The 13,618-nt window shown below is 39.0% G+C and overlaps 1 protein-coding gene across 1 annotated transcript; it reads left to right on the top strand.

Moving 5' to 3' along the window:
• The first annotated feature begins 1,077 nt into the window (after positions 1–1,077).
• LOC124007322 (corticotropin-releasing factor-binding protein-like) lies at positions 1,078–13,218 on the top strand. The gene is made up of 7 exons (XM_046317806.1): positions 1,078–1,313; positions 1,631–1,724; positions 2,308–2,465; positions 5,580–5,790; positions 7,401–7,549; positions 7,950–8,067; positions 12,796–13,218. Exons 1-7 carry the CDS (start codon positions 1,233–1,235, stop codon positions 12,948–12,950), a joined length of 966 nt encoding a protein of 321 aa, XP_046173762.1. The 5' UTR covers positions 1,078–1,232; the 3' UTR covers positions 12,951–13,218.
• The last annotated feature ends 400 nt before the right edge of the window (positions 13,219–13,618 follow it).

The raw sequence follows: 13,618 nt of genomic DNA, 5'->3' as shown, positions 1-13,618 counted from the left end.
ATAAACACTGGTATTGAACTGGTATTGTTCTGTACCTTACGCCTTGTGATGACAGCTGAGCTGAAGGATGTGCAAAGTGCTCTCTCTCTCTCTCTCTCTCTCTCTCTCTCTCTCTCTCTCTCTCTCTCTCTCTCTCTCTCTCTGTCTCTGTCTCTTTCTCGCTTTGTCTCTCTCGCTCTCTCTCTGTGTTTCTCCCCCCTTTCTCTCTCTCTCTCTCTCTCTCTCTCTCTCTCTCTCTCTCTCTCTCTCTCTCTCTCTCTCTCTCTCTCTCTCTCTCTCTCTCTCTCTCTCTCTCTCTCTCTCTCTCTCTCTCTCTCTCTCTGTGTTTCTCTCCCTCTTCTCTCTCTCTCACTCTCTCTCTCTCTCTCTCTCTCTCTCTCTCGCTCTCTCTGTGTTTCTTTCTCTCTCTCTCTCTCTCTCTCTCTCTCTCTCTCTCTCTCTCTCTCTCTCTATCTATCTCTTTCTCGCTTTGTCTCTCTCGCTCTCTATCTCTTTCTTTTTCTCTCTCTCTCTGAATTCAATTTATTTTAAAGGGATATATTGGCATGGAAACCTATGTTTACATTGCCAAAGCAAGTGAAATAGATAATAAACACAAGTGAAATAAACAATCAGAAATTGTAAGCACAACACACACAACATTTTTTTAAAAAATTATAGAGACATTTCAAATGTACAGTGTTGTAACAATGTGCAACTTGTGTAGTTGTAGTACAACAGGGAAAATAAATAAACAGATACATATGGGTTGTATCTACAATGGTGTTTGTGCTTCACTGGTTGCCCTTTTCTCGTGGCAACAGGTCACTCATCTTGCTGTTGTGATGACACACTGGTATTTAACTTAATAGATATGAGAGTTTATCAAAATTGGATCTCAAATTCTTTGTTGGTCTGTGTAATCTGAGGGCAATATGTGTCTCTAGCAGGAGGTTAGGAAGTGAAGCCCCCCCCTCTCTCTCTGCTCATCTCTCTCTCTCTCTGTTCATCTGACACAGAGTCACAGGCTCACGGTGATTCCTGATTTGCTCTCGTCACAAATACGCAATCTGGTTGGTAGAGCCTATATGAGGGACAGTGTATCCATTGATCTGTACCGGGTACGTTTTTATTGAGACGCGCGCGGTGTGTCCACCTATAAAAGAGGAGTGCGGCTTGGAGCGCAGGACCAGACTTTCCCCTGTTCTGTTCTTGAGGTGCGATAGAGACTCTATACAAAGATACTGAGCAATATGGAGGGGACTTTGCGAGAGCAGCTTTTCTTCCTTGTGTTATGTCTGTCATTTCTGAAGGGAGACACCAGATACATCGAGGTAAGCCTCTGAAGTCACTTTGCCCGTTAATTGACCTTTTTCGTTCCCGTGTGTTTAATGTATTAATGTACTAGACTTTTGTCGTACGAGCTCAATTATTGCAATAAAGTTGTTACAACTTGTTGTACTCAGTCAAATAAAGTAATCATTGTAATAACTGTCATTGTGCACTTGATTTATGCGTTACGTAAGCTGCTAGCCTTTACTAAAACACTTGAGTTGTCTTGCTTGACGGTATATTGTTGTCAACTTGTCCACATTAAATCTTGACTTTCTTTTTATAAATATTATCTAAATGTCGTTGTTTTTGTGTGCAGGAAAATGACATTACACCAGAGGGATTATTTGCACTTCTTAATTCAGAGCTCAAAAGAGAAATACCCGAGACATTAATTTACAGGCGACCCCTCCGTAAGTAACTGACTGAAGTACTCTCTTAAAAGCCTTTATTATGCATATTTGCGGTATACACGGTCGATCTGTGAAGCAATCTTTCTTTTTTTCCCGACCTGATCAAATCTTCAAAAATGCTTTTAATTTAGCATGAAAAGTAAATAAAATGTAACTCTGAATTTTTCAGTCACAATTGTGTATGGATTTGTGTGAATAACAAATAATCGCAAATAATAAATGTGTGATTTAAGGCCTCTTGTAATTTATATAATTATAATATTTATTGACTAAAAGTACAAATTGATGTATACTACTTAAGGAATTGGAAATGTATATTAGATTGCATTTTTGTCAGAAAAAAATATCAACAGCCAATGTGCACACAATTTAATGTTAACCCCGTCTCTGTCTCCATTTCTCTCTCATTCTCCATGTCATCTCTCTTTCTGTCTCTATACCCCCCCCCCTCTGTTACTCACACACCCATCTCCCTCCTTCTCCCCCTCTCCCCTACCTCTCCCCTCTATCTCTCCTCCTTCTCCCTATCCTTCTCTACCACCTTCCCTTTCTTCCTCCCATCCTCATCCTCTCCCGCTCTCAGGTTGTCTGGACATGGTGGCAGTAGAGGGTCAGTTCACCTTCACAGCAGACCGGCCTCAGCTCAGCTGTGCTTCTTTCTTCATCGCTGAGCCCGACCAGGTCATCAGTGTGGAGTATGACAGCGTCGACATCGACTGCAGGGGAGGAGACTTCATCAAGGTAACCGCACACGCACATGTGGCATGCATGTACACATGAAAAGTACACACGCACAGCAAACACACACACACACACACACACACACACACACACACACACACACACACACACACACACACACACACACACACACACACACACACACACACACACACACACACACACACACACACACACACACACACACACACACACACACACCACCTCTTTCACGCCCACATACATCCCAAATACTACTCCCCTCCCATCGTCATCTTGACTGACGTCAGCACCACCAGGCCCAGGGATAGATGTACTTTTCCAGACAATCGATGGGATGAAATTCCCGGCAGATTATTTTGTTGTTATTCGTGCCCAGTTCTGAGTACTCCTCTTCCCCCGAGGCTTGGCGTAAAATCCCTCACCTACCCCCTGACCTGGGAACACCCGTTCTCAGTAGAAGATAACGACGGACTCCTAAATACCATAAAATGATATCGTCACTTAGCAGATGCTGTCACCAGGGGTAACATAGGGTATTTTCCGGAGTCGTTTTCTTACTTGACTTTTGTGAATTTGTGCTAAGGCTTCAATTGAGTCCCACACTTGATTTACAGCCAGGTCACACCAGATCGACTTCAGTATTCAACGTTTGTCCAGGTCCCCAGGACATAATATAATAATAATAATATATGCCATTTAGCAGACGCTTTTATCCAAAGCGACTTACAGTCATGTGTGCACTAGGGAGATGCCTACAATACTGCTCGGCACTCATTTGAATTTGTTTTGTTTGAACCCTATCCCAAACCTTAACCTTTATCTTAACCAGTCAGAATTAATGCCTAACCTTAACCCTTACCTTAACTAGTCAGAATTAATGCCTAACCTTAACCCTTACCGTAACTAGTCAGAATTAATGCCTAACCTTAACCCTTACCTTAACTAGTCAGAATTAATGCCTAACCTTAACCCTTACTGTAACTAGTCAGAATTAATGCCTAACCTTAACCCTTACCGTAACTAGTCAGAATTAATGCCTAACCTTAACCCTTACCGTAACTAGTCAGAATTAATGCCTAACCTTAACCCTTACCGTAACTAGTCAGAATTAATGCCTAACCTTAACCCTTACCTTAACTAGTCAGAATTAATGCCTAACCTTAACCCTTACCGTATCTAGTCAGAATTAATGCCTAACCTTAACCCTTACCGTAACTAGTCAGAATTAATGCCTAACCTTAACTAGTCAGAATTAATGCCTAACCTGTCAGAATTAATGCCTAACATTAACCCTTAACTAGTCAGAATTAATGCCTAACCTTAACCCTTACCGTAACCAGTCAGAATGAGTCAACCCTTACCGTAATTCAATGCCTAACCTTAACCAGAATTAATGCCTAACCTAATCCGTAACCAGTCAGAATGAATGCCTAACCTTAACCCTTACCGTAACTAGTCAGAATTAATGCCTAACCTTAACCCTTACCGTAACTAGTCAGAATTAATGCCTAACCTTAACCCTTACCGTAACTAGTCAGAATTCATGCCTAACCTTAACTAGTCAGAATGAATGCCTAACCTTAACCCTTACTGTAACTAGTCAGAATGAATGCCTAACCTTAACCCTTACCGTAGCCCGTTACACTCATACGCGTATGTGGGATGAAAATAGCATCTTTGGGCACTAATAAGCATCTAATCGGAAAGCAGTATTTCGAAAGATGAGACGTTGAGGATTATAATGTAATACTGATTTGATGTCGTACAAGCAAAGCCAAACAGCCGTGAGTCCAAATTGTGCCCTTCACATTTCCATATTATACAGCTCATGTCAGATACAGTGTCAACGTTTCCTTGTCATCGCTGTGTTTGATGTACAGTTACAAGATGACATGGGGTCATACCCTGGGTTGTTCATTGGGAAGAACACCCAGCGGAACGCACGCATGCCTCCTTTCTATGCCCCCCAAAATGATGATCGGCTTCTCTGAATTGCCTTGTGGAAAGCCTAACACTGTAAGATCATGTTTTATATCTTGGCTAGTCTTGTTGGCAACAGAACAAGCTTGCAAGTAACACCCAGCTGACCCAGATTACGATTTATAATGAGCAGGGTTTTTTTTTTTTTTACCAGTAATTGTGTTTGGATGCAGGGTTGTGTTCCAAACAAAACAACTACAAGTGTGCTTGTTCTAGTTCCTTAACGGCACATGGGAGAGCTAAAGCACCATATAGCTGAAGATTCTTCTTTGAGCCATAAAAGTGTATTGGAATTACTTTGGAACTGTAAATGCTTTGGAGAGGTGTTTTGGCCACTTGGAGTTTAGTCCTCTCACTCAAATCCTGGTATTTATTTTGTCTTATCATCTTGCTAAATGTCCAGAATCCAGAATATTTTCAGATTTCGTTATCAACAAATGCGGTGAAAAGTACAGTAAATGTAAAATGCACATAAAATCAAGTGTGATGTTTGGATTGAGTCTTGTGTCAGGTGAACTGTTGTTTCATTAACTTTGGCCAGATCATTTCCCCATTATCTCAGAACGGTTCCTTTCAATTGCTACCATGCTTATGTATTTGCTTTTCATATTTCTTCTGTAAGAAACATTTCAATTTAGTCATATTCATATCGGCCAATTCCCACGAGTGTAAAGGGTTAACCAGTCGGAATTAATGGCTAAACTTAACTGTAGAAATTTGACGTTTATAAAAAAAAGGCATTGTTTAGAAGGAGTGCAAGGGCAAATTGAGTCACAGAGTAGGCATTTCCTAACGGAAATATGCAAATACATAGCCAATAGGATCTCACTAGCTCGTGCTTGGCTCTGCCCACCGCCTTGCTTGTTCTGCCCCACTGTGATTAACTTGCTCCCATCGGAAACGATACCCTGTGGTCTATCTTTGGTTAGTTCTTTGTTGACACCTTGTTGGGAATTAACGACACACAGACACACGAGTCACTTCCTGATTTGAACACGGGCTCAAACGGAAGGCACCTTTAAAAGTCAATTATAGTAAACAGGTTGTTCATCTGCATTTTTTGGAACCCTCGTTTTGCCTACAGAGAAAAATTCTGGAAATTGGATTTGATTGAATGCTTTTGATTAAGTCCACATCTCTCTCCTCTCCCAGGTGTTTGATGGCTGGGTGATGAAGGGAGAGAAGTTCCCTAGTTCCCAGGACCACGCCCTGCCGTTGACGGAACGCTATGTGGACTACTGCGACTCTGGGACGGTCAGGAGAACCGTGCGGTCGTCTCAGAACGTTGCCATGCTGTTCTTCCGCATTCACACTGCCGGGAGCTCCTTCACGCTGACAGTCAGGAAACCCATCAACCCTTTCCGTGAGTAGAGACCTGCACTAGCTTGATGGCCAGTCTTAGTGTTAATGACCTTTAAGGTTGTACTTTGAGTGCATGAACTGAAGCCCCCGTTTATACCTGGTTCTAACATGCATCAGTTGTCCTGATCTTCTCCACATTCTGATTGTGCCCACATTTGTCGACAGGTGTAGACAATCAAAAGTCGCATGGTGAACTGATCGTGATTAGATCTTCCTGACCACCTCCAGACGTAGTCGAAGATACATCTTGTACGGATTTCCTTGAAGTGTAAACAGATCCGGACAACTAAAGTTTAAAGCCAATTTATAAGTTTAAAGCCAATTTATAAGTTTAAAGCCAATTTATACTCGCTCCGGTGGGCACCATAGAGAAGGTTTGAAGCAATTGCAGAGTCTCTGGAGGCTTGCGGAAGCCAAATCGAGCTCCGTACCCCATTGGCGCGTGCCTCCCAAATGTTGTAACAATGCGTAGGGCTCTGTATATCTCCGCATTGACATGATTAGTTGATGGTAGGTGGGAGCAAGAGGTCCTGTATAAACACAAACAAATTTCCTTGACAACAGCTTTGATCTGCTCCACGAAGTGCAAGAAGTAGGCCAATGAATGATCTGACTTCTGCGGAGGCCTCAGTGCAGTAAATGCTGTACGGCCACTGCAACTGAAAGGCTGCTAGATCGAATACCCGAGCTGACAAGGTACAAATCTGTCGTTCTGCCCCTGAGCAAGGCAGTTAACCCACTGTCCCTAGGCCGTCATTGTAAATAAGAATTTGTTCTTAACTGACTTGCCTGGTTAAATAAAGGTTAAGTAGAAATAGATAAAGAGATGTCGGATTGACCATGTAGGGGCTTTTATTCCTTTTGGGCAAAGGTCCCGCTTGTCCTGCTCTCGAAAAATAAATCACACCGGCCAGTTGAAGTAGTAATTATGGACAATTTACTGCACTTCACAATCCCTCCGGAATTAACATTATGGTCTTCAATAGAAAAAAAGTGCCCATACTGGCACTGTGGTCGGATGCCACGGGCCAATCAAAATTAGATAAAGCACATAGAAGTACGGATATTTATGAAGAGATATCATCCCGAATGAGAGAAAATGGGTTCACCCGTTCCCGCGTCCAATGCCAGTGAAAAATATAAACAAAATACTGGAAAACATTGTACAGAAAGGACAAGGACTGTAATAGCAGGCATGCCATTAGGTGTGCCAACATGGGGCAGGATGCCAATGTAACGCTATGATAGTACTTTATACCACGTTGTAATCGCCAGGGTTGTGTGCTAATGCTTTAGGTGACCCTTTAGGTTGTTCAAGCTGCTCACGTCTAAGCCGTACTTGTGTGTGTTTGCATTTGTACTAAGCAATTTTCCCCCTTAAATGGATGCATTTTTGCTATAAGGTCAACACGTCTAGAGACACTGATACAGTATATCCCCCAACCCGCGCACCAATGACGTGGACGTCAATTAAGACAGCCCCCTGCACCTCTCTGATCCAGAGGGGTTGGGTTAATTACGGAAGATACATTTCTGTTGAATGCATTCAGTTGTGCAACTGACAAGTTATCCCCTTTCCTTTCTCATGCCCTCCCACCTCTCCCCCTACAGCCTGTAATATCATCTCCCAGACACCAGAGGGCAGCTTCACCATGGTGATACCCCAGCAGCACAGGAACTGCAGCTTCTCCATCATCTACCCTGTAGAGATCAAGATTGCTGAGCTCAGCCTGGGACACCTCAACGACTTCCCCATCAAGGTGAGCCCTGAGCAGGGAAACATCTGAGCCGAGAGGTCCGAAGCACTGCTGATTTTCTTTTCGCCCTGGGAAATGTTTTGGTTGATTAGTGTCACTCACTAATTAGCCAGAGATTCCACTCACCATGTGTCAGAGGTCTGAATCAAAAATCCTGATTAGAGGGGATGAATAGAAAAAACATCAGCGATTCTGGCTTCTGGCAGGAAGTGGTTTAGTGAACGACCCTGCCAAAGACCTAGAGACCTGTGTTAGCTCCCAGTGATGATGAGTGGATGCTTGGAGTCAGTGGAGATGAGTGTGAGGGGGAAGAAGGAAAGAAAGATGGAAGAAAGAAAGAAAGAATGAAAGGGACGGAAGTAAAAAATACCTGTGAATCCATTGAGCTGGTCTTTCTCAACAGAGGTCCATCCCAGGATGTGCAGGAGCAGGGGACTTTGTGGAGCTGCTGGGAGGGAACGGGATGGACCCGTCTAAAATGTTCCCTGTAGCTGACCTTTGCTACAAATTTAACGGTCCAGGTGAGCGGCACCAACACCATCAATATCCTAACTAGAATATATCTTTATTAACCCAACCATCACCATCCGAACTAGAATATATCTTTATTAACCACCATCACATCCTAACTAGAATATATCTTTATTACCCACCTTCACCATCCTAACGAGAATATATATTTATCACCCACCATCACTATCTTAACTAGAATATATCTTTATTACCCAACCATCACCATCCAAACTAGAATATATCTTATTACCCACCATCACCATCCTAACTAGAATATATCTTTATTAACCCCACCATCACCATCCTAACTAGAATATATCTTTATTAGCCACCAACACAACCTAACTAGAATATATCTTTATTTACTCCACCATCACCATCCTAACTAGAATATATCTTTATTAACCCAACCATCACCATCCTAACTAGAATATATCTTTATTAACCCAACCATCACCATCCTAACTAGAATATATCTTTATTAACCACCATCACCATCCTAACTAGAATATATCTTATTACCCACCATCACCATCCTAACTAGAATATATCTTTATTAACCACCATCACCATCCTAACTAGAATATATCTTTATTAGCCACCAACACAACCTAACTAGAATATATCTTTATTTACTCCACCATCACCATCCTAACTAGAATATATCTTTATTAACCCAACCATCACCATCCTAACTAGAATATATCTTTATTAACCCAACCATCACCATCCTAACTAGAATATATCTTTATTAACCACCATCACCATCCTAACTAGAATATATCTTTATTAACCACCATCACCATCCTAACTAGAATATATCTTTATTAACCACCATCACCATCCTAACTAGAATATATCTTTATTAACTCCACTATCACCATCCTAACTAGAATATATATTTATTAACTCCACCATCACCATCCTAACTAGAATATATCTTTATTAACCCCACCATCACCATCCTAACTAGAATATATCTTTATTAACTCCACCTTCACCATCCTAACTAGAATATATCTTTATTAACTCCACCATCACCATCCTAACTAGAATATATCTTTATTAACTCCACCTTCACCATCCTAACTAGAATATATATTTATTAACTCCACCATCACCATCCTAACTAGAATATATCTTTATTAACCCCACCATCACCATCCTAACTAGAATATATCTTTATTAACTCCACCTTCACCATCCTAACTAGAATATATATTTATTAACTCCACCATCACCATCCTAACTAGAATATATCTTTATTAACCACCATCACCATCCTAACTAGAATATATCTTTATTAACCCCACCATCACCATCCTAACTAGAATATATCTTTATTAACTCCACCTTCACCATCCTAACTAGAATATATATTTATTAACTCCACCATCACCATCCTAACTAGAATATATCTTTATTACCTCCACCATCACTATCTTAACTAGAATATATCTTTATTAACCCCACCATCACCATCCTAACTAGAATATATCTTTATTAACTCCACCTTCACCATCCTAACTAGAATATATATTTATTAACTCCACCATCACCATCCTAACTAGAATATATCTTTATTAACCACCATCACCATCCAAACTAGAATATATCTTTATTAACTCCACCATCCTAACTAGAATATATCTTTATTAATCACCATCACCATCCTAACTAGAATATATCTTTATTAACCACCATCACCATCCTAACTAGAATATATCTTTATTAACCACCATCACCATCCTAACTAGAATATATCTTTATTAACTCCACCATCCTAACTAGAATATATCTTTATTAACCACCATCACCATCCTAACTAGAACATATCTTTATTAACCACCATCACCATCCTAACTAGAATATATCTTTATTACCAACCATCACCATCCTAACTAGAATATATCTTTATTAACCCAACCATCACCATCCTAACTAGAATATATCTTTATTAACCACCATCACCATCCTAACTAGAATATATCTTTATTAACTCCACCATCACCATCCTAACTAGAATATATCTTTATTAACCCCACCATCACCATCCTAACTAGAATATATCTTTATTAACTCCACCTTCACCATCCTAACTAGAATATATATTTATTAACTCCACCATCACCATCCTAACTAGAATATATCTTTATTAACCCCACCATCACCATCCTAACTAGAATATATCTTTATTAACTCCACCTTCACCATCCTAACTAGAATATATATTTATTAACTCCACCATCACCATCCTAACTAGAATATATCTTTATTAACCACCATCACCATCCTAACTAGAATATATCTTTATTAACCCCACCATCACCATCCTAACTAGAATATATCTTTATTAACTCCACCTTCACCATCCTAACTAGAATATATATTTATTAACTCCACCATCACCATCCTAACTAGAATATATCTTTATTACCTCCACCATCACTATCTTAACTAGAATATATCTTTATTAACCCCACCATCACCATCCTAACTAGAATATATCTTTATTAACTCCACCTTCACCATCCTAACTAGAATATATATTTATTAACTCCACCATCACCATCCTAACTAGAATATATCTTTATTAACCACCATCACCATCCAAACTAGAATATATCTTTATTAACTCCACCATCCTAACTAGAATATATCTTTATTAATCACCATCACCATCCTAACTAGAATATATCTTTATTAACCACCATCACCATCCTAACTAGAATATATCTTTATTAACCACCATCACCATCCTAACTAGAATATATCTTTATTAACTCCACCATCCTAACTAGAATATATCTTTATTAACCACCATCACCATCCTAACTAGAACATATCTTTATTAACCACCATCACCATCCTAACTAGAATATATCTTTATTACCAACCATCACCATCCTAACTAGAATATATCTTTATTAACCCAACCATCACCATCCTAACTAGAATATATCTTTATTAACCACCATCACCATCCTAACTAGAATATATCTTTATTAACTCCACTATCACCATCCTAACTAGAATATATCTTTATTAACCACCATCACCATCCTAACTAGAATATATCTTTATTAACCCCACCATCATCATCCTAACTAGAATATATCTTTATTAACTCCACCATCCTAACAAAAATATATCTTTATTACCTCCACCATCACTATCTTAACTAGAATATATCTTTATTAACCACCATCACCATCCAAACTAGAATATATCTTTATTAATTCCACCATCACAATTCTAACTAAAATATATCTTTATTAATTCCACCATCACCATCCTAACTAGAATATATCTTTATTAATCACCATCACCATCCTAACTAGAATATATCTTTATTAACCCAACCATCACCATCCTAACTAGAATATATCTTTATTAACCACCATCACCATCCAAACTAGAATATATCTTTATTAACTCCACCATCCTAACTAGAATATATCTTTATTAACCACCATCACCATCCAAACTAGAATATATCTTTATTAACTCCACCATCCTAACTAGAATATATCTTTATTAACCACCATCACCATCCTAACTAGAATATATCTTTATTAACCACCATCACCATCCAAACTAGAATATATCTTTATTAACTCCACCATCCTAACTAGAATATATCTTTATTAACTCCACCATCCTAACTAGAATATATCTTTATTAACCACCATCACCATCCTAACTAGAATATATCTTTATTAACCACCATCACCATCCAAACTAGAATATATCTTTATTAACTCCACCATCCTAACTAGAATATATCTTTATTAACTCCACCATCCTAACTAGAATATATCTTTATTAACCACCATCACCATCCTAACTAGAATATATCTTTATTAACCACCATCACCATCCAAACTAGAATATATCTTTATTAACTCCACCATCCTAACTAGAATATATCTTTATTAACTCCACCATCCTAACTAGAATATATCTTTATTAACCACCATCACCATCCAAACTAGAATATATCTTTATTAACTCCACCATCCTAACTAGAATATATCTTTATTAACTCCACCATCCTAACTAGAATATATCTTTATTAACCACCATCACCATCCTAACTAGAATATATCTTTATTAACCACCATCACCATCCAAACTAGAATATATCTTTATTAACTCCACCATCCTAACTAGAATATATCTTTATTAACTCCACCATCCTAACTAGAATATATCTTTATTAACCACCATCACCATCCTAACTAGAATATATCTTTATTAACCACCATCACCATCCTAACTAGAATATATCTTTATTAACCACCATCACCATCCAAACTAGAATATATCTTTATTAACTCCACCATCCTAACTAGAATATATCTTTATTAACCACCATCACCATCCTAACTAGAATATATCTTTATTAACCACCATCACCATCCTAACTAGAATATATCTTTATTAACCACCATCACCATCCTAACTAGAATATATCTTTATTACCCACCATCACCATCCTAACTAGAATATATCTTTATTAACCACCCTCACCATCCTAACTAGAATATATCTGTATTAACTCCACCATCCTAACTAGAATATATCTTTATTACCCGCCATCACCATCTTAACTAGAATATATCTTTATTAACCATTTTTGAATGGAACGTTTTTGTTGTTGTTGTTTCTTTGCTTTCCGTGTGCAATATAATGTCTGACTGTTTTTGACTTCCTCTGTTTTCCTCGTCCTGCAGCCCAGATGAAGATCGGTTGCGATAACACGGTGGTTAGGATGGTGGCCAGTGGGAAGTTTGTCAACCGCGTGGCGTTCCAGTACCGTCTGCTGGACCGGCAGGAGCTGCAGAGGATCAAGGTGAACAGTGTGGAGGATTTCTGCTTCACTGGCTGAGCTCTCTGTCTCTTTATCCATCTCCTCCCCAACATGTCGTCTCTCTACCACCTAGCTAATGGGGACCACGCATCACCGGCTGCCAAATCTACTATGAGACTGATTACAGAAAAAAGCCTGATGGTTGCCATAAAATTCTGTTCTGTACTACATTTTGAATTTAAAGAGATTTATTAATTTTGTACCTCATTCGTTTTTTTTTTGCTCACTTTCTGTTCAATGAATCGTGGCTCAAGCTTAATAAAGTGTTATTTTGTGTTTGTGGGCATTTCTAATATTGGTTTTTATTCTGTTGAACTTGTGTGATTATATGCAGTACATGACTGTACAAACGGGCCAGTGAGGGTGTTAAGCAGGGCGTTTTTAGTTCACATTCTCTACAAGAAAGGGTTCTGACAAACGGAATGTTTCTATCTATTTATTTTGCGAGACGCTATGTGTGGTTACAGGAGTGTGGATGGGAGGCAAGTGTTCAATGGAGGATGTCAAATACATGTTCATTGCTGTTATCTAAATTTATTTGTATCAAACAATTTTTTTGTAATAAAACTGAATCGCATGAGAAAGCACTTATTGGGAGATGATAATTCCTTTAATTTTTTAATCAGTAAAATTATGCAGAACTAACAGGGTTGGCTGTCAGGGGAAGGATGCTGAGGGGGGGGGGG

This window comes from Oncorhynchus gorbuscha, linkage group LG20 (genome assembly GCF_021184085.1).
Source record: "Oncorhynchus gorbuscha isolate QuinsamMale2020 ecotype Even-year linkage group LG20, OgorEven_v1.0, whole genome shotgun sequence".
NCBI lineage: Eukaryota > Metazoa > Chordata > Actinopteri > Salmoniformes > Salmonidae > Oncorhynchus > Oncorhynchus gorbuscha.
Note: the sequence above shows the minus strand (reverse complement) of the source record. Positions and strands in the feature narration are given on the sequence as shown.